This window comes from Alosa sapidissima, chromosome 4 (assembly GCF_018492685.1).
Source record: "Alosa sapidissima isolate fAloSap1 chromosome 4, fAloSap1.pri, whole genome shotgun sequence".
In the NCBI taxonomy this organism is placed as follows: Eukaryota; Metazoa; Chordata; class Actinopteri; order Clupeiformes; family Clupeidae; genus Alosa; species Alosa sapidissima.
Window position 1 is genome coordinate 13,602,993 of NC_055960.1, and position 21,701 is coordinate 13,624,693.

Below are 21,701 nucleotides of genomic sequence, written 5' to 3' on the forward strand. Positions count from 1 at the left end.
AGTTACAAGCTTCCTTCTCTGTGAATTATGTAATTTTCTGTCTGCTGATTCATGGCCGTCACTGAAAAGTTTATATCACTGGAGTCAGGTCACATCATGATGAGAACTGTAGTTTTTGCATCTTGGATTCAGGAGAACAGAATGAGTAAACGGTACTTTTCCAGAGACCCAACTGTGACCTTGTGACCTTCTAAGAATTACTCACTGATTTCTGAGAAGATTACTGTATGTGCTAAACTATGACGTATTGAATCTTTCAAGCAACAACTCTTGCATTTAATGCAGTTACAAATTATACAAATGGCATCAAGCAAAGAATAAATGCTTTGAGCGATGTGCCATATTGCTGGATTATTTTAGACCGGCTGTGAAATTACAATAATATTGTAAGAATGATAACTTTACCAATGTTGTCTCATCTTAAAAGGTAGAGTGCATTTAGTTATCTACAAAGTATTATGTTTCCTAAACAAGATGAGAAGAAATATGTAGCCTACTCTAATCACTAGACATGTGGCCAAACTAGCAATGCCTTGCTGCTAATGTAGCTTTAAAATATTCTTTAGAGGTTTACGTGGAACAAAATGCTTGCATGTGTTACAAATGTCAGTGTGGTGCATTATTTTCCTAATTAAACGTGTGTGTGGTAAGGCTTGATGGTTGTTAGTGACACATTTTATTAGCGTAAAGGATGTTGTGGTTATTCCTCTGTTGTCTCATGTCTGGACTTTAGACGGATCATCTTAAATTAGGTTAGTTTAAGTGTTTTAATGTTATTTTGTCAATGATGCAAGAAAATACATTTCTAAATAAATACAAAGAAAGTACTTTGCACTTCCAGATCCTCAAACTCTCATCCTGAGCCCACACCATCTTAAAAGTTTTGCCTTTGAAGTCTTTTTATGCCCATTTGTAAAACTTTCGGAAACTTCCTCCCAGAAGTGGCCCGTGGCAGAGAGTATAGCCTATAGTGGCAAATAAAGAGCACGCTCCAGGTGAGACATGTCTCTGCATCACATACTCTCTCAGCCAGAAGAATAATAGAGCCTGTGATTACCTCTGTGGCGACAACAGCTCTTCCCTTGCCGTGTGACCGGTAGATCAGAGTTTATTTGACTCTGCCCTGCTTAGACACCCAGCGCTGACTGCTTGAATGGTGCTGGGCAGGGCAAAGGAGGTGAACCGTTGGAATGAGGGGGTTTGCTGGACTGGTCTTGTCAGAGTAATTATTAGATACAGATATACACAGCAATGGCCTGAGGGGAAACCAGAGTTTGTTGGCATGGCGATGCTTCCCCGTCTTCACATGGCTCAGAGGAGAGAAAGAGCGGGAGGAGGGGGGAAGCCCACAGCTTGGGGCTGGCGATTCTCACACAGCTGTGCAGGCCCTATGGGGGAAGCAGCGAAGACTGTGGTCGCAACACGTCCCACTCTCCTTGCGGCTTGGATGGAAAACTGTGGGACAGACAGGGAGTTGAGGGGGAGCAGGAGGTGAAATCATATGGAGCAGCAGTCACTGAGAAACTGGTCTGAATCAAGTTGCAGTAGTAAATGAGTGTGTCAGTAAGTCAGTCAGTCAGGGCAGGGTGTGGTGCTGCCTGGCAAGGTCAGTGGGTCAGACGGCCATTCTAGCACAAGCTCTGCTTGTTATTTTATGGGCATGGAAAGTAAAACAGTGCTGTTCAGTGGAACGGCTGTAGAAAAACAGCATGGGTTGAGAACGACTGTATCAGGATTTATTTTAAATGCCAGTCTGCTGTAAGAGGCTAGTTGTTCCTCTTCAGTTTAAACTTAAATTAATATTATTTACAGAGCACCATAAATTATAAGAATATGTCTCAAGTCATTTTACAGTCCAGCTTGAACTTGATCCCCTTTCATCTCACTCTGCACTTTGGATGGAGAGCCGGATTGCCCACATTGTTATTAAGTATCAGTAACCTGCTGCAACCTGCTCTGCTAATAAAAGTTCTGTATGTCTCTCACATCTTATTCTCATGCCTCTGGTTATACTCACACACACACATGAACACACACACAAGGACAAATCAGCATGCACACGCGCTGATACACACGTCACCATTCTGGTCGAAATGTTTTCATTACCCAACATGTTGCCTGTGCTTGTAACAATGGCTTATAACATGCAGGTTGCTGGTCATCATCAAACTCACTACTCAGGTATGCGTCATTCTGCCGATCCACACAGCACAGCATTACCTGGCATGGTGGGTGGTGGGATCTCCCCAAGCTTTTCCTTCCAATACAAAAATGGCCTGGGAGGGAATGCTTCAGTAGGGTATGGAGCAATCAGCTTCAACTGATAACCTACCATAAGCATTTATCAACCGAAAGAGTTAATAACTTGTGCATGTCATGCTGATCGAATGGATATTGCCTGATGAGCTCAACCATTATGGCCGCTTTGACAGGGACAACAAGGAGGTGGCCATAAGGGCAGTGGTCTCTGCAGAGCATCAGCCCCTCACACTCTCCCCCACCGACGTGTGTGCGGCACTGAGCAGGACTAATGCACGTAAGGCTGCTGTTCCTGATGGCATCCCCGGACGCGTCCTCAGGCCCTGTGCTGTGCAGCTGACTGAGGGTCTGGACTGACATATTCAAGAGCGCAGTCTGTTAGGTTAGATAACCACAGCTCCTGAACCAGGGCTGTGTGCTGAGCCCTCTCCTTTACTCCCTCTTCACCTACACACCATTGTCAAGTTTGCAGACAACACAACAGTGATTGGTCTCATCAGCAACAACGATGAGACGGCCTACAGGAAGGAGGTCCAGCACCTGACAATGTGTCACACAATCCTCCCCAACTGTGTCACAGTATGGCAACTGCTCTGCCTCTAACCGGAAAGCACTGCAGAGGTTGGTGAAAACTGCATCACTGGTTCCTCACTCCCCTCCATCGAGGCCATCCAGGGCAAGCGATGCTTGCGTAAAGCACAAAGCATCATCAAAGACTGTTCTCACCCCAACCACAGACTGTTCTCCCCACTCCCCTCCGGGAGGCGTTACAGGTCTCTCTGCAACCGGACCAGCAGGTTCAGGGGAAGCTTCTTCCCTGCGGGGCTGTCACCCAAATGAACACTAACTTTGCACCTTGGTGACAACCAACCATCTAATATTGATTGCTAATTACATTACATTATTACATTACATTTGGCTGGCGCAAGTGTATCTGTGAGTGCTGTTTATAGGTGTCAGTTCTAGTCAGGTGATAAGTGCTAGAATTAGCAAGGCTAGTTGTATGTAGTGCTACGAGAGGAGATATTCTCTGAAGAGCTGGGTCTTCAGGAGGTTTTTGTTTTGAAGATGGAGAGGGATGTCCCTGCTCTAGGAACTGGTAGCGCGTTCCACCAACTAGGAACAACAGATGAGAAAAGTTTGCATTGGCCTGAGCGTACGGTGGCAGAGCTAGACGTCATACGTCTGAGGAGCACAACGTAGCATATGAGGGCATTCAAGTAAGTGGGAGCAAAACCGGAGACTACTTTGTAGACAAGCGTTGAATTTGACGCGAGCGGCCAAAGGTAGTCATGCAGTGTAGCTGGATGAGCAGCAGGGTAACATGTGCCCTTTTGGTTTGGTTGTAGACCAGGCACGCTGCCGCGTTCTGGATCATTGGAAGGGGTTTCACTGTTCAGACTGGGAGACCTGTCAGTAGGGCGTTACAGTAGTCGAGTTGTGAGATGATGTGGTAAATTTCATGAAGACGAATGTATAGGCAGGCAGCCACCAAGGGATGATTCATGCACATACATGAAGCAGGCCTGTTGTATGTAATCTAATGGACTTGTCCAGTACCAAATAAATGGTGCACATTATTTTTATGGACAATACCATAAAGTGATCCACCAATATAATTAATTGAGTACACGCTGATTGGCTAAAAAGGTGTCTGCCATTTGCATAAAAGAGCAGACACCTGCCATGATTGACCATACTAAAGACAGAGGCGACTCCCAAGAGAGTAAGGCCAGAACTTGCATATCTCACCAAGGCCTGGTTCATGGATTACCCGCCGCAGAGGACATCCATCCATTCACATCTCCTGCCTGGCTGTACTTAGTCTCTGCCTGTTCAGAGCTGTATGCGGATTTGTGATTAAAGGCCATCAGTGGCTTCTTCTCATCTCAGTGTTCTTCGTGGGTTGCGTTATTCAGAGTGCTAGATTGGAGGTAACAGGTTAATGGCTTTTTCCACGACCAGGAGTTGGGTAGCATATTGAGTCAGGTACTGACATCACAACTGCTGAGTGGAGGTAGACCTGAGGCGACCACAGAGGAGAAGTGGGTAGGAGACAGGTAGCGCATGTTGGGACAGAACGTGACCATCGGCTGAGGAGCTGGAGGCTGTTCTGTCAGGCTGACATTGAACCGGATGAAGAAGTGGTCCGAAAGATGGAGAGGTGTCACCATGAGGGTGTCTGTGGTGCAGTTCCAAGTGAGGATGGTTCATGATTTTGCTGTACTGTAATATCAACTATATTGTGGATAGTTGGAAATATTTCCCAGTTTCAAAAGGCTTGCCTTGATGTTATTTGAAATCCACACCTCACCATTTCCTTCTTTTGTTCTGTCAGTTAAAACGAACCACACCACCCATCACTTTTAGCAATAATTTGTAGAAATAATTATCTCATTCATTCATTTTTTGGTCAGCATTATCATGTTACATTATTACTCAGCCTTTTATATCACTTGAAGTGTTAATCCTCATTCTGGTTGAAACATGTTTCTTATTATGGAATGCCCAGATCAACCATGTGGAACCTTAAAATCAGAGACAATGTCAGCCTCAGTCTTGTGTTTTTTTAATGGGGTCAAAAAATGTGATTCACCATGAGCTGAGCAAATGAGCATATGGTTACATTTAAGTCCTGACGCAGAAAGATAACCACAACAAATTTTCATTGTGCTGAACTTCTGAAAGAAAAGAATATTTAGCATTTTTTGGCAAATAACCAGAAGTGACCTTAGGTCTTAGCATCTGAAGGAAACTTCAAAATCAGTGTTTTCCTCAAATTAATACCAGTAACAGTACTGTAAATATTGAAAACAAATGTGGAAGTGCATATTTTTGGCAGGCAGCTGTTTGTTTTTACCAAGTTGCTAAGCCACTGCTATGACATCACATCAACTGGATGAATGCCACTCATTATGATGCCCATACCATGACCAACACAAATGGTATAAGATATTACACACCTTAGCCATTATCCTTTATGGAAGACAAGGGGAGTGCAACAGTCAAACTCAACCATACTCATCATGACTTGATTTAAGTTTTACTCAATCTCTCTCTCTCACAAGCACACACACAGACACACAGACACAGACACAGACACAGACACAGACACACACACACACACACACACACATACACACACACACACACACATCACACACACACAGACACACACAAACACACACACAGACACACACACACACACACACAGACTTGTATCTTTTTCCCAAAGGGTTTTACGGTTAAGGAATGTGCTGTGCTGCTGCGGGGGCAGTGATCTTGTGCTGGGATGCATGGCACGGCTAGCTCTGTGCATGTATTGGATCTTCATAGCCCTCCTCCCCCATCCATTTCCATCAAACACATCAGTTTTATTTACATACAGGCCTCCTGACAGCCACCCACACATTTTTGTGGATCCAGTGGAATAGCAGAAATGGAGTGCGCTGAGTGCAGTTCATGAAAATAAAACAGCTGTGTATGAGCACAGGTCACATGACAAATACTTATTTTCTGAAAGACGATGCCAGCAGACAGCAGGTCTGGATATTTGAGAGGGGCTTCTAATATCAGAACGGCCAGGCTTACTAGCGTAGACACTCACACACAGTATGTTCACAGACAGGCAAACCATGTTCCTGCTATGTGTACTCTGTTTCTATGCTTTCTCAAAGCTCTCTTAGCCTTTTCATCTTTCATTCCATCTCTCACTCCCCCTCGCTCTCTCTGCACCCCCCCTCCCCCAGTTACTGTCTCTTTGTCTTCCCCTTCTCTCTTTTCCCCCTCCCTCTTTCTCTCTCTCTGCCAGTTGGAACAACCTTCATGTTTCCAGGAAGCTGTCTCAGCATATTTAGTGTCTCATGTCTTGCCTGCAAACATGCACAGACGTCCATAAGATGAACAGAATCAGTTTCTGGAAGGAAAACAAATTAGGGGAAATTCTGCAAAGTTCCTCGAAATGTTATATTGCACTTGATGTGATGGGATGTGCTCTGTGTCAACTAAGGGAGTTTACAGTCTTACATTACTCAACATGACATGGGCAGTTGTGAGTAAGAAAAAGGTTGTAAGGTTGTAGTTAATAGTTATTACTTCATTAATTATCATGGCCTTCTGTACAATACAAGTCTGAGTCTGCTTTCCAAGATGTTTCACTGCAGATGAGCCATAGACATATGCCACAAGTATGTTACATATCTGACTGACAACGACCTGTTGCACTATGCCATATATGGAAATATGAGTAAAATAGAGACATGAAATAAAACAAATCAAGCCATGCTAACACTGACACTAGTTGAGTCCTCAAAGTGGTCATCACAGCCTCCAAGGATGTCACTGTTTATAGTGCTGTGTTATTTCCTATTAGTCATGCTTCAATTGGCCAGTTTCCTCTTTGGGGGGGTGGGGGGTGCAAATGACCTACATTTTGCAAGGAATATTCAGAAAGTTGCTCTTGTCTGTCCCGAATGATGCAAATTTGTCTGGGGGTGTGCAGTGATTTTTGAAAAAACTTTAGTTTGTTTCGTCTGAAGCCAGTGGGAGGTACTTCAAAGATAATTTTGGTTTCAGTCAGTGTCTCGTTTTGTTTGTGCATTGTGTATTCAATATTTTTCAAAATCATCTTGAAGGAAAACATTTTGGAAGATGTCTGGTATAGATGCTTTGGCATAAACTCCAATACTGATTATGTCGTAAGGCATCAGCTCTTCTGAATGACACTTCCAGTGTGTTCAGATTTCCCAGGGTGTAGTGACGTGTTGTATGGTGGATAGAGTGGTTTCATCGATTTCCATGGCTTACTTAACAAAAGTCTGTTTCTAAACAGTGGAGGAAAAATCAACCATGGAATTATGCATCTCCAAAAACATAACACGTTTGAATATCACACGCCTGATTTCATACAGGAGTACCACGTTAGGGAGAGAAACTGATTTTACGGAGAGTTGAGAAATATGTTACAGTTTAATATTTCTGTACATACATTTCAAAAGACCCTGTGAGATACAACAAAAGAAAATTACTCCTGAATTTGGGGAAAAAAGAACATTTCTACATATCTAACTTGCACTCAAATGTGTGCTTTCCTGAGGTTGTCAGTGTAAGAATATGATAGTTATCCTTTTTTGTTCTTAACAAAAGATTCATTATGCTTTCCTATCTTGGTCAAAATATACACCCAACAAAAAAACTTGAATAGATACACAATATACTATATTCGAAAGTCACATTTGAGTTGGTTAAGTCATCACAGAACATGGGAAATGTCACCTAACAGAAAGATACTGCAAAATATTTGCAGTATGGTGGTCCAACTCCTGTATACTGGCAACCTTGCCCCACAGCGTAAGATTAAGCAGAGATAGTGATTTCATGTACTCAGTGCAAATAGTTATACTTTTAATTTAAAGGATATAATCCAGTGTTAATTTGCTTATAAGTGTGTCTCTTCTTTGTTAGTTGATTAGCAGGTGAAATGTTGGATAAATTCATATGTGATATTTAAGATAAATTAGCAATTGTTTTCACTATGACATGATTTTTGAATGAAAACATTTCAGAAAATTATGTTCAATATCAACCATGCAACAGTTAGTCATGGCCTGTTATAATACAATTAAGGACACAAACAAATAAAACAAAATATACAGATTTGTTTTAGTGCAAGCTTCACTCCAGCTTGGCTATATGGAACTAGGTCATCAAAGAGGCAGCTATGAAATAACAGCAGCAGGACGGATAATTTAGTGTTAGCAAGGCCACAGTGACGCCGGGTTAAATTCAAAGGGTTTCAGCTTGTTGACAAAATGTGAAGTGAAGCAGAAAATAAAGGGAAATATAAAAACTGCACATTTTTAAACATGTTCATGAGATTATTAAATGAAATATAGGTATATATTATGGGTCGAAATAATATGGTATATATTTATATACACTTGTGTGCGCAATACTAGGTAGAAAAAATCCTGTAATGATCTCTTTTCTCTTCTCATGTTTACAAAATGTATACATTTTTTTCCACATGTTTATTTTATTATCAGCAGTGCATCAACAGGGACCAACACAGCTGTGGATTGTGTGTTGTGCTAGTATGTGTATGCTTGTGTGTGTCTATTCTGTATATGTGTTAGTGTGTGTGTGATAGAGAGAAAGACAGCACGTGTGTTTCCTCTTTCTCTCTCCTCTCTAGCTCTCTCACACACACACACACACACACACACACACTCGTTAAGACGTTTTACACCACGCGTCCCTGAAGCAGAGGACGACTTTCCCCCGCTGAGTGGCGACTGAGAAGGTTCCAGAGTAGCAGGGGTACCGAGGTCCTTCCAGAGCTGTCTGACGAGTCCTCCGTCAGAGGCCTGTACTGCTTAAAGCGCCTGGTTGGAAACACAGCAAAATATATGTCAAGGAGTGGACCCATATTGTCTTTATTGTTTTTGATATATCTTCTATATTGTATTGTCTATACATTATCTATATGGTAGAGGGACACCATCAGGCAGAACTAAATTCCTTGTGTGTACTAATTCACTTTGCCAAATAAACCTGATTCCATACACATATCACATATGATTCACTTGTTAGCCTTTTAGAGACTATGTTACACAGCAAAAGCCACTGATTGCACCATGTCCCTGTGAGTATTTAGACATGTCTCTTAAAGTCCACATAAGGCAAATGCTCCTGTGTCATATCCCCTGTCACGCTGAGAGACCCTCTCTTTGAGACCAAAGAGACATGGCATGTCACTTACCGGTAGGCCAAACCAATGATCCCAACTGCACAGGCAAGTACCAGAATCCCCATCACTGCTCCAATGGCGCCACCTGCTGATGAATTTGGTCCTGCAAGCAAAAAATAAAAACCCACCATTACTGAGCAGCCAGTGCATAAGATTCAGAGATGTGAGGTCTGAAGACATTTCACAGGGAAAAGAAATATCTTCAGATATCCTTCAATACCACCATACCAATATTGTATTGTATGATGAACTGTGCTTTATTCCGACTTGTTGGATTGTTGTAACATTTTCACTTAATATTTCTAACAAGCTGATTACTTTATATTACATTCAATGTTTATGATTTTGGGAATTTAAACCTTGTCAAATTCAACACTGCCCATTAGTCATTATATGTTAGTCAAAGCTCTATCAAAATGTGATACAATGCTGCAAACATGAAGAGAAGCATAAATATTCTGATATGGGATGGTATATATGCATGTGTACCATCCTATGCCATCACATTCATAAAACACCCAGCTGTCTGAAACTGTGGACTCTGTGGTAAAACCAACACCTGACAGGGTCGACCAACTCACCCGCTGTCACGCTGACCATGGCACTGGCGACGGCCAGGCTGACGTCGTTGGTGAGCGACACGTTGATGCAGAAGATGCCGGTGTCGTTGAAGAACTGACGGAGGATCATCTGGCACTCGGGAGCGGGAGCCACGGCGTTGCACACCGTCTGCACCGGCGTGGCACAGTCGGCTCCTGACACCACCGTGCACACCTCGCTGGGCAGACTGCGGACACCAGGGAGAGTGGGGAGAGTGGAGCGTGAACTGATATCGGTGGGACATAGACTGATAGACATAGACGATTTCTTTTTTTGGTGCACCGTTCCTGTGGGTACTGAAATACTGGGTCCTCCATCACCCTGTTCCAAAAATGCGCTTAATATACAGTCTTCAGGTAGAGGACGTATTAGATATTAAACTGATAAGAACAGATACTACACTATCTAGACAATTTCTAAATACAACTGAGAGCTCACTGGTAGATAACATTATTTTACTTTTACTTCTTAAGTGTTGAATCTGTTTTGATAAAAAGAAAATATCTTTTAAGAACTTGAGGTGTGTTTAGCAGGCCCTTCAATCCCCAGGTCCAATCCTTTAAATGCACTGATCATGTAACATTTTTAGAATTTTAGAGCATTTTTTGACGTTTTGCTAGCATAAATTATGATAAATAACTTTAGAAAACATAAATTACTTTTATTATAATTTTTTCTTGAGTAGCAGCTTTGTTTCTGTATTGATACAACATGAGTGTGTGAGAGTGGCCTTACCTGCCCTGGCAGGTGATAGTGAGATCGACAGCATTCTGATCCACCTCTGTAGCCAACGTCACCACGTTATTCACCTCCACAATCTCGGCATTCTCAATCCCCTCTAAGGACAACAAGAGAGTAAAATGACTTATATACTCTTTATATATAATAAAAATGATAATGAAATGGTTAGACACAAACTGCATTTCGTTGGCTTTGTACTTGTACTCTGCACAATGACAATAAAGTTGAATCTAATCTACTAAAAATGTAATTGCATCTCATGCATAAGAATGGCATTTTATCTCTTGTTCTATGAGGTACTGTAACAGTGGAGACATTTCAAATTCTGGCCCTACTTTTCTTTGCAATGTCTGAAGATGTTATGTTCCCATAATTTTTACTCAATTCTACTCTGGGTCAATAGACATGCATGAAAAAAGGATGTGACTTACGGACAATCTGAAGGTCAGTTGAGAAGGAGCCATAGCGGAAAACATTGCAGCCATTTTCTGCCGGTGGTAACTCGGGAGCCTGTCTCTTGGCGATGACCAGAGCCACCTGGGCCACCTCCGTGCCTGCCTCCACCTCCACCTCAGCACCAATCTCATTAACCACTGCTGCTACTGTGGGCGGCACTGGAGCTGTAGGTGAAGTCAAAACATACAGAGCTCAGAGCCAAAATGGCTGATGTGGACCATGATGGAGCTTAATCAAAACTGGGGTGGAAAACAGCCAGACTGAGAAGTCACTCTGAGAAGTCACTGAGCAGACTCTCCCAACAGTGTTGAGACAAGTATGTTCTGTTTGTGCTGTAAATGATGGTAACGAGTGGCACGTATATACAGTAATGGTATGTCTTGGGGTATTTTTCTTCTTTTATGCTTTACTCTACCTTAAATTCTGTATCTTTGAGTTAGTAAACACCACTCACTCAATGGCAATGTATGGTTTTACACATTTTTGCGATTAAAATACATCATAACTAAATATACATATACATTTTCAATAATATAATAAATATTCTAAAATCTTTTTAGACCCACCTGCAGTTACAATTACATTCACTACTACTTCATTTTCCCCAGGAGTGGCTGCAGCGATCACAGCAGCCTCTGTGGCAACAGCGTCATTCACGGTCACTATAACCTCATCTTCATCAGCCACAGGCACCACGGCCACCGTGGGGGCAGCAACGACCTCCACATCCGCAACTGCTCCCTCGGCCTCAGCCTGGGCCGCAACCTCAGTCACTGCTGCCGCGTCCGCAACTGCAACAGCAGCATCCTCTGCAGCAGGGGCTTCTGGGAGAACTGTAGCTGCCAGTTCTACGGTAACGTCCTCTCCAGCAACAGCAGCATCAGCATCGACAACTGCAGTGTCCACAGCAACAGCTTCGGCGTCGGCTGCCATTTCTGCGACTGGAACAACGGTAGCCTCAGCAACTGGGACAGCTGGGTCTTCAGCCACAGTCACAGTGGCAGTGTCAACAGCCTCAGCAGCGGCAACTTCTGTGTCTGCAGCAGCTGCAGTGGCATCAGCAGCAGCAGCATCGGCAGCAGCAGCATCAACAGTCGCAACATCAGCTGCAGCAGCATCAACAGTCGCAGCATCGGCAGCAGCAGCATCGGCAGCAGCAGCATCAACAGTTGCAGCATCGGCAGCTGCAGCATCAACAGTCGCAGCATCGGCAGCAGCAGCATCAACAGTTGCAGCATCGGCAGCTGCAGCATCAACAGTCGCAGGATCGGCAGCAGCAGCATCAACAGTCGCAGCATCAGCTGCTGCAGCATCAACAGTCGCAGCATCGGCAGCAGCAGCATCAACAGCCGTGTCCGTGGCAGCAGCAGCATCAGCATCAGCAGCAGCAGCGTCTACAGCCGTGTCCACCGTGGCGCCATCCGCAGCAGCAGCGTCAGTGTCTACCACAGCTCCCTCAGCAGCTGGAGCGGCGGAGGCTGGCACCGCCAAGGCGATGTCTCCAGCTTCGGTGGGGACGGGGACATCAGCGGCCGGTGCTGCACCTGCAGAGACCTCCTCTACTGGAACTAGAGAATCATCTCCTGAGAAGAGACAAGGAGAGAAATTTGGATATTTTCCACAGTCTTTCCCCATTAAGATGAGCACAGATAAAAAAAAATGTAGGTGTAGGAGATGAATGAATAGCCTATGTTTCAGTTACATTTGTATCATTCCAGATCATTCAACAGTAGTAGGCAGTATTCACTATAACTGTCCTGTTTCCACATGTGTTGGAGGTTGCTACAGTCAAAGGTTAAAGACAATTTGTCTGAGTAAAGATGCCTCTGACTGGTCTCCTGGTTTCCTACCTGTGGTGTCAGGATCCACAGGTGGGAGAGTGGGCTGGACTGTGGCTCCTCCGATGGTTGGGTTGGGATCACAGGTGTTGGGGATGGAGGCCATGAGGACCACCTGAGGCCTGAAGGCGCCGGCAGAGACATATGTGTGTGTGACGGTGTTTTCCCGGGTGATGAGGGTCCCGCTGTTGTCTCCGAAGTCCCAGGTGAAGGCCACATCTGAGCTACTCAGGTACTGGCTGGGGTCGTGGAGGTTGATGTTGAAGGAGACGGCACGATTTTGGACGAAACTCTGGTCAGCCTGGTTCACGTCATTGACCTGGGAGATGGCAACTCTGAAAGGAATCTGGTCTGAAGAGAAAAATATATGGAATGTTTGTTACAAGACCATAGTATTAGTTTATAAATTATAAAAATTAGTAAATTCTTGGTAAGTCTCAATATTTCATTCATACAGTAAATACAGTAACTATCATGCAAATACAGATGCATCTGTTCTTAGTGGACACAGAATGATACATAAAAGGCCTACTTACACAGGAAGCAGGAAAACGAAAGAGGTCATACTCAGTTATACAATACATTAAAATACTGTACAAGATATACAATACATTAAAAAGTCAGATAATAACAGTGAAAATATAAACACTTCCCATGAACCCCTCCATCAATCTGTCTTTCACTTTACACTCTCATTCAGTGTCTTCCTTAAAATCCCAGCCCATCGATCTCTGCTACCCCCGAGTACTCTTCGCAGTAACCTGCTGCCTACCTGTGATGGAGAACTGGGTGGAGGCGTAGCCCAGGGGGATGAACCTGTCTTTGCCGCGGCAGTGATAGATGACCACCTCCATGTTGTAGGAGCCCAGGGGAACGTTATCAGTGCCGATGGTCAGGAAGGAGGCGGGGCCGTCTGCCACCTGCCAGAAACGTCCTACAGAGGAGGTTCAAATAGAAGGGTGAGTCGCTTAGTGTCCTTATGGTTGCTGTAGGCATGTCTTTTTTTAACTGATTAAGTCAATTCTCCAAGTTTCCTATTCCTGAAGAATAGACTTTACCTTCCCACTGTTTTTATGTAATATTATACCAAATGTCAGTACAATGATGAGACAGCTGCCACTGTTTACCAATTTAGCACATCCATAATACACTTTATGAAAAATAAAATGTGGGGAAGAAAAAGACGAGACACATGTTTTCCCTCTGAGTATGTGTTAATGTGTGTTAGAATAAGTAGTAACGTAAATACCCCAGGTCTTCCACACGTAGATGTAGCGTGGTTTCCTGCCAGAGCTGCCCCTGTAGGGGCTGCCATCAGGGAAGACACCGTTCCACTCGTCTGGTGTGTTGCGCTCCGCATACACTGGCTGCCCTGCCTGGTACTCAGTTCCTGTGAGGAAACAAGTGAAGCTTTTAGTGACTCTCGTCTCTCTTTTTTCTCATCAGCTTCACACATTAGATCATCAGCTTCACACATGAGATCATCAGCTTCACACATGAGATCCTCAGCTTCACACATGAGATCATCAGCTTCACACATGAGATCATCAGCTTCACACATGAGATTCTCAGCTTCACACATGAGATCATCAGTTTCACACATGCTTCGGTGACATGTGACTCTTCTGCTTCAGTTTAAGGCTCTATGCTCTTGAAAATCTAAAATGTCCAGCTTCAAGTAAAGTTACATTGTATGGAAAGACGCAAATCAATGAAGAGTGTGTAACAATAATTTAGTCAAACCCAAAGTATAACGTGCAAACAACATATGTTGTTCACAATGCTGTACACATTTACTATACATTTACATCAGATTCTAATATGTGTTCTAATGCTCTTACCATCAACGGTGCAGTTTCTAGCCCACACTACTTGTCCATCATCGAGCAATGTTTGATTTGGGGGGAAACGCACATCAATGTTGAAGGTTGCTTTTGCGCCCGTCAACGTTGGTGCATCATTTCTGACATCAAATGTCACCTCTCCACCTAGACAAAGTAAAAAACAAGGGTTGTATTGATGATGTTACATTCACACTTACATTCGTCAAAATAATTTATAGTACTGTTTAGGCTTTATTTTAATAAGGCCTGTTATTCATGGGATCTGCTCTATAATGTCTTAAAAACTAGTGCTAGTTTTGCTAACATTGCATTAAGTAAAAATTCTATCATCAGTTTTTTTTTGTTATCATGAAGTGTGAAATATTTTGATTGAGAAACAAAGTTCTATCAGTTTGCTATACACTTGGTGTCAACATCCATTAAAAGAGCACCTTTCCAGCAGTTCCTGTATCTGGAATCTCCATCTCTCCACACCGGATACATCCGTGAGTTCCATGATCGGTAGCGTGAGAAGCGAGTCTTTGCGTCTGTGAAAACAGAAAACAGAAAACAGAATGATTCAGAGCAATGGAGAGGGATTAAGAATACCTCAGCACAGTTCAACCCCTCACAGATTGTTACTTATACAATACCCACATCACTTTCTCTTTCACAGTTGTCATTTTTACGTCATCTGTAAATGACAACTGTGTTAATTATTTAACAGGGAGGCAATACATCTTGTAAGACCACAGACTTATGAGGTTTTAAAAATCTTTGGAATGACCTTATCACTGTGCTCTGTTTTTGTTGTTCATATAATTGCCTGAACCACAATCGAATAAGGCAGAGTATGCTCATAACATATTGGTCAAATGGCACCTCACAAAATGGCATAGTTAGTTTAATAATATGGTCATACTGATAGTCATCAAACTCTCCTCTATTTGAATTTTGAAGGCATCTTTGAAGGCAGCCCATACACATTCTGAAAGGATCTTTTGAACTTTGAATATAATCACACTATGCCACTGCTATTCAACACACAGACATCATGTGGCAATAAGCTGGCTCATTTTTGTTATTTTTCATGGGCATTAGGAAGGAAGCCAGCGACACAGGATCCTATTAACTTGATTATTTAATAATTGGGAAGTGTGTTTGCCTCTATAATAGAACTCTGAGAGTTCTTTACACAATTCCATGGAGAAAACACACTTGTATCGATCTCAAAAAGACAACTCTATACCAAGTTAGAAGGATTACTTAATATGTTTGCCGACCCAACAAAGTCAGAGCAAGGTTATGCTGCATATCATATATATCATAACCAAGACCAAGATCCATGGCTCTATAAGTCTTGGCCAGCATGCTTAATGTTAAAAATGTAAATAGCTAATATATCCGAATATCTGAAGATTGTCAAGTGCTGGGAAAAGCCTGGAGAAATCCGCTCCACAAGATATCAAACAGAAATGCATACAAAACACACTAAATATCGCAGACAATGTTCTTCAGAGAGATAGGATAAAAGTTGAGATTTTTTATTCATGGCTTTATGCTGTTTGTAAAAACAAAACTAATGCAGCACAACACAGAATGCATCATACGTGTCAAGACACAATGATGGAGAGGTGGTCATTTTTGTTTGTTTGGCTGCCACTTAACTTGGCCAGTTTTGTGATGAATTCAACCATAAAGTCCAATGAAATCTATGCTAAAGTATTGTAGAAGCACATGTGACGCCAACTGTGTCCAAGTCAAAGCCTTTGCTACAAGTACTGTAGGTCACACAAGTAGACATTCATTTAGGGTTACACTTCATCGGAATGAGTGAAATAGAATAGTATAAAGTTTAATAGTATAAATTATGTGTGCATAACATAAAAGCCCTCGAGGAAAACAAATTCCTGTTGTTGAAAGAAAAGCCATCACAGCATCGCCAACACCACAGAAAGAGGCTAGTGAACACATTCACAATCTTTAATCAGTGCCACCTAGGTGGTGTTTTAGGACTTCCGCTTACTGTTACTTTGTTAGTTTCTGACCATAACACAAAAAGTTTTGATTTAAGGATCGGAGTTGACTGCTTCTACTGCTTTAAGGAGATGATAGTTGATTAGCAATTGGTTAGGACACAAGGCTCTGAGGTTTATATGGCAGGATGGATAGTACTAATACGTGGGAGGGACAGGCCAGAGAAGGGGTGGGAGGTGGGGGGGTAGGTCTGGGGATATTTTACTAACTTTCCCCAAAGGTATTGGTGACTTCTTAGGTCATGGGATTTAGGGTGTGATTGTGTCTGATAGGAGGGTTACAGCACTCTGAGGGGGGCACATGGATATTTGACCACATTTCCCAAAGGGTCTTAGTGGATTGTGAGGGCAGGGCAAGGGTGTGTCATCAGAGGGCAGATGCTTCACTGGCTTTCCCTAAGGGATCACAGAGCACGAGCTTGAAGTGTGGGGTTGTGGAGAGGTTGAGGAGGCCGAATGTGCTGGGGGGGTAAAGATGGGGTGGAGAAGGAGGGGCTGCATAGCTGGTGAGGTTCCAGGCGGTGAGAGTCACACGGTTCTGGCAATCCCTCGCAATCCCTTTCATGTGACTCTCAGCTGAGCACACGCAGCCGTAATCCCACAGTCAGGAATGAGCAAAGGCTCAGACAGCAGTCTCCATCCTTCACCCCACTCGTTCTCTCTCTTTTGTCTCACACCCCTTCCCCTTTCATCTTGTGCCTCTCTCCCTCTCTCTTTCTCTCGTGCCACCCCCCTCTGCTCTCTCTATCCAAACAATAATATGAGAAGTTGGGATGGGAAGTTCAGGGATCCTATTTTGTAAACTATGAGGAAAAGTTGTCAAAGTTAGTGACACAGTGGTATTCCTAATCACAAAAAGGGAACTAATTAATTCAGTGTGCAAAACAAGTTATTGGTACACACAGTTCACTTTATCTAACGATTACTATTAAGTTCAATTTAATTGACGTGCTAGATGCCAAAAACCATAAAAAGATTATTTTTCATCGAATCAAATATATTATCAATATAATTAATTCATCTAAAATATTACCACAGTGAATTCATTTATAGAACAAACTGTTTTAGTGTTTATACTTTCTGAAAGTAAATATCGCTGGGGACTTGTCAGGGGCTGCAGAAATCCCTTTCTCAAACATTGTTGTTGTAGTACTTTCAATATCTAGAAAATTCACAGTGTTGTCATGGCAGTAATTATATTGTAACGTGATCATGCAATTTGTCCCCTAAGATAGCCATGTTAAGTTGTAGGACAATCAAATATTCAACTATTTGATTTGGTGTTTTAGAACATCAAAGTCCGAACATTCTGTAATACAGTCAGACAAATACACACAGGACCAACACACAAAGAGATTGAGTGAAAGAAACATCTTAATTCCTAATACAATGATTATTCTGTAACTCAGCATTAAAATAACACAAACAACCAACCACTTTGACTTACAGTCAAAAGAAATGCATGAAAAGTGTATTGGCTTTGAGAAAAATGTAATCACAACAGAATAATCTAACTAAAAGTATGGAAAATTCTTCTGACATGCTTGATGAAAAATCATGAATGAACTTTTTGTCCATCCCATGAATTGATCCGTGTCTGAGACAATGTATTACACACGGCGCCTCACATTAAAACTATCAATTAAAATTGACTAATGAATTACATACAACATTTAAAATAAAACAATGTCTTGCACATCTCTCATAACTTATAACCTAACTGCATTACAGAACTAGAATAACTGAAATTATTGGTCAATTATATTACGAGTATCGCTGTGTCTCTGTGTCAGAGCTGCTACATATCCCCACAACTTAATTTATATCCCAGTTACTTGCATTTACTATCCAAGGTGTAAGGTAGATACATCATAGCTCTGATATAAACTCAAACACTCACCTGCAACTGTCAAAGCTGATAAAGTTAACACCAGGACCACCAGAGCAGTTCTCATTATTCTTTTTTCTTGATTTCCTTTTTGTCCCTACTTGTTGTCAGAAAGTTTCCCCCTGTTTGAATATCCCAGAAATCTAGCCAAGCTCCACTCTGAGACTATCCGCTTGGGCTGGCCCCTCTTTAAATGAGTTGGACTCTCTTAATTACCCTAACCAGACCTCTAGACTCTGACATCACTGCTTATTCTGCACACAACCCATCAATCTCACTCAGGTTCTTTATGGAGATCCATACCCCCCCCCCCCCCCCCCCCAATTACCTCTAAAATACTTAAGCACTCAGATGGATACCATAATTACAGCTTAAACATTAGCTAAAGTTTAATCATCTCAGTTAACATAAAAAGCCCTCACTTGAAAGAGCGGCAAAAGCTTAAGTGTAAAATGCATCAAATATTCTCAACGCTGGCAAAATATACATATTTCAACATGAATATCAATGTGTAAAAAGAAAAACATGTAACAATTATAAAAGTCAATAAAAATATAAAGTGTGACATGTTTAGACTGAAAACTAACATGTCACACTCTTTTTTATATTATTTACTTTTTTATTTTGTTTTTATTTGTGTTTATGTATGTATATTAGGCCTACCATTTGCTCAGCTATTTGAATACTGTTTGGTCCATGCATTTGACGTAACTCTTTGTCCATCTTTTAAATTAGGGCCCTATCTGTTTCTGCTCAGCTCTGGCCTGTATTTTTGTTGACCTTGTTGACCTATCAAGTGAAGGTTTTTATTCAAAATAATTTAGAGCGACAGTCTCTGCACAGAATTTGGAGTAATTTGCCCCCTTCGTCTGAGCAGTGCCAAAGAATTAAAGATTAATAATGATAACAAGAGAGCCTGCCTAGCTGAAGACATGTAAGTTAGTAGGCCTATTCATTATGCACAGAAGTGCCATATTCTCAAACCTGTGACTATGGGCATTTGCTTAGAGCATGGTTCACCAGCGTATAAAAAGGATTGATTGTTGAGAGTAAGGTATGCGAAGGCTGAGCAGCCAAGTCATGCCAGTATGGTGACGTATGCTTTGACTTCCTGTGAAAGGCCTTGGAGCTGTGTGCAAGGCATCACAAGACAAGAGAGTGAGAGAGCACATCAATGCTGTCCTTTTATTATCCTCTACTGTCTGTCTCATTAGCCATATACTATTACCCTCCATGCCAGCTCTCTTTTTTTTAACCCTTTTCCCCCTTAGGGTCTTAACCAAGTATTTGTATGTTAATAGTCCAAACAACTGGCAACCTCACGTGATTGTTCTCTTTGCATGTGAACTCATTTATCTGCCCTGTGAACCTACAAAGAACTTTGTCAAATTGTCATGTATATTTCATGTGTATTTGAAAGATGGTGTAGCTAACACACTCACCTTCATTTTATCAACAGACAAGTTGAAGTATGACTGTGGTGATGATGTCAACAGTATGGAAGGTGTTCATCATAAAGACCTGGGGGACAAAAGACAAAATGTTCTGTCAAAATGTTACTACGACAGATGGAGTATAGCCTAGTACAGTGTTTTTCAACCGCTGTGCCGGGGCACACTAGTGTGCCGTGAGAGATCATCAAGTGTGCCGCAGAAAATTACCCAAATGTCACTCACTGGTCCAGAAAAGCAACTGTTGCATCAAAAAATTTATAACCACATGCTCTCATTGATTGTATGATTGCACTATTTGTGGTATGCAGGCATTGTACAACGGGGGCCCCATATCCAGTATTCACGGAATCATCACAGTTCATAACAACAATTAAATTAGATATAGTCACCTACAAATGAAACAGAGGGCGCTTGTTTTATTGAGCAGGTCTTGCATAGAAGCCATAATAAGGCCATTTCTGTGTATTATTTGAAATTTTAGGCTATGGTATGTTTATTTTTTCTTCACACAGGATGTTAGTGTGCCGTGGGACATTTTAAGTGTCAAAAGTGTGCCGTGGCACAAAAAAGGTTGAAAAACACTGGCCTAGTATAATGAAAGATGAGGAAAAATATATCAATATCTGTGTTATACAAAACCTCAACCATTTCAGATAAGCACAGTTTTGTCGATTTTACAGAAATCTAATGTCCTTAATTCATGGTTTGATGTTTTGAATGTAATCTAGGAGCAGCCTTCCATGAAACATCCCAAGGGGCTAGAAAGATGGATTGCGTCCCCACTGTGAGCCTGTTGAGATCACAGCAATAAATATGGCTGGGTGGTCAGGAAGAAGCGGGGGGGGGGGGGCTAACCATCCGTTTGACTTACAGTGAAGAGGTTTGTAAAGCTGGCCTGCATGTGATAGCCCATGTGTTTAAGACCGTGCTCCACAACCCGTATAAAATTCCACTGAGCACCTGACTAACATTGCACTGAAGGCAAGTAGGCCCTAGGCCAGGGGTGGGCAAACTGCGTCCCGCCAAGCACTTTAATCCGGCCCGCCGAGCTTTTCATTTGATTGCTTGCTATTTTTTTCCTGCGATAGACGACGTTGGTTAGCTTTACTGCAAACTGCTTTTCACTCTTTTTAGAGAACGTTTACAATGTCAATGTCAAAACATCATGTTACATAGAGATGATAGGCCTACTCTTGTTATCTCCTTTGCAGCTGATCTTGCACGTTATGCTAGCCTACTCCACTTAATTGGGAACACGCCTGAGAGCGCTCACGAGAGGGAGAGAGAGCAGCAGGTCAGCTGGCTTGTCATTGTTGATAATTGATATCTCCTTATAAGAAACTTTAAAAAGGAAATCATGAAGGCAACAGTAGTTCCCACTACCGACAATTTATAAACTGTGAGAGGGCACAGCACAGCAGTAGCCATAGCAGAGCTGAGCTGGCAGAAGATCATTGAGAACTAAACGTGTATTGTTCTTAAAGCGACAGTGTATGTAGCCTAGCCCAGTCAAAGTAATAAGCTGTTTCCAATATAATAATAACAGTGTGAAATCCATTGACGAAACGAAAGGAAATGTGTTTTGAAGAAAAAGGATAGCAACCATATTATGTTCATATTATCTATAGATGTTGGCATGTGTCTATTTTAAATCTTATCAACTGTTTTATGTCTGTATTGCATGTGTTTTATGCCTGTGTTGTCTGTATGCATTTGACCTAGATGCAACATAGTGTAAGTTGAATAACTGCACCACAATAAACTGATGTTTATTATGTGATAGGCTAAGTGTTACAGCTGCCTATGCAAATAGGATCACGTTCACGTTCACCTAAACAAAACAAAGGTTCCCAAGGAC

At 42.2% G+C, this 21,701-nt stretch overlaps 1 protein-coding gene and 1 pseudogene across 1 annotated transcript; both read right to left on the reverse strand.

The window, feature by feature from the left end:
- Positions 1–8,168: 8,168 nt before the first annotated feature.
- On the reverse strand, positions 8,169–18,537 carry pmela (premelanosome protein a). Its single transcript, XM_042089169.1, has 12 exons — positions 18,402–18,537; positions 14,918–15,013; positions 14,484–14,630; positions 13,892–14,032; positions 13,415–13,576; positions 12,655–12,993; positions 11,371–12,387; positions 10,780–10,968; positions 10,343–10,445; positions 9,589–9,794; positions 9,020–9,110; positions 8,169–8,642 (listed from the first exon to the last, which is right to left on the reverse strand). Exons 1-12 carry the CDS (start codon positions 18,454–18,456, stop codon positions 8,501–8,503), a joined length of 2,688 nt encoding a protein of 895 aa, XP_041945103.1. The 5' UTR covers positions 18,457–18,537; the 3' UTR covers positions 8,169–8,500.
- LOC121708127 lies at positions 9,879–10,034 on the reverse strand (annotated as a pseudogene).
- Positions 18,538–21,701: the final 3,164 nt, after the last annotated feature.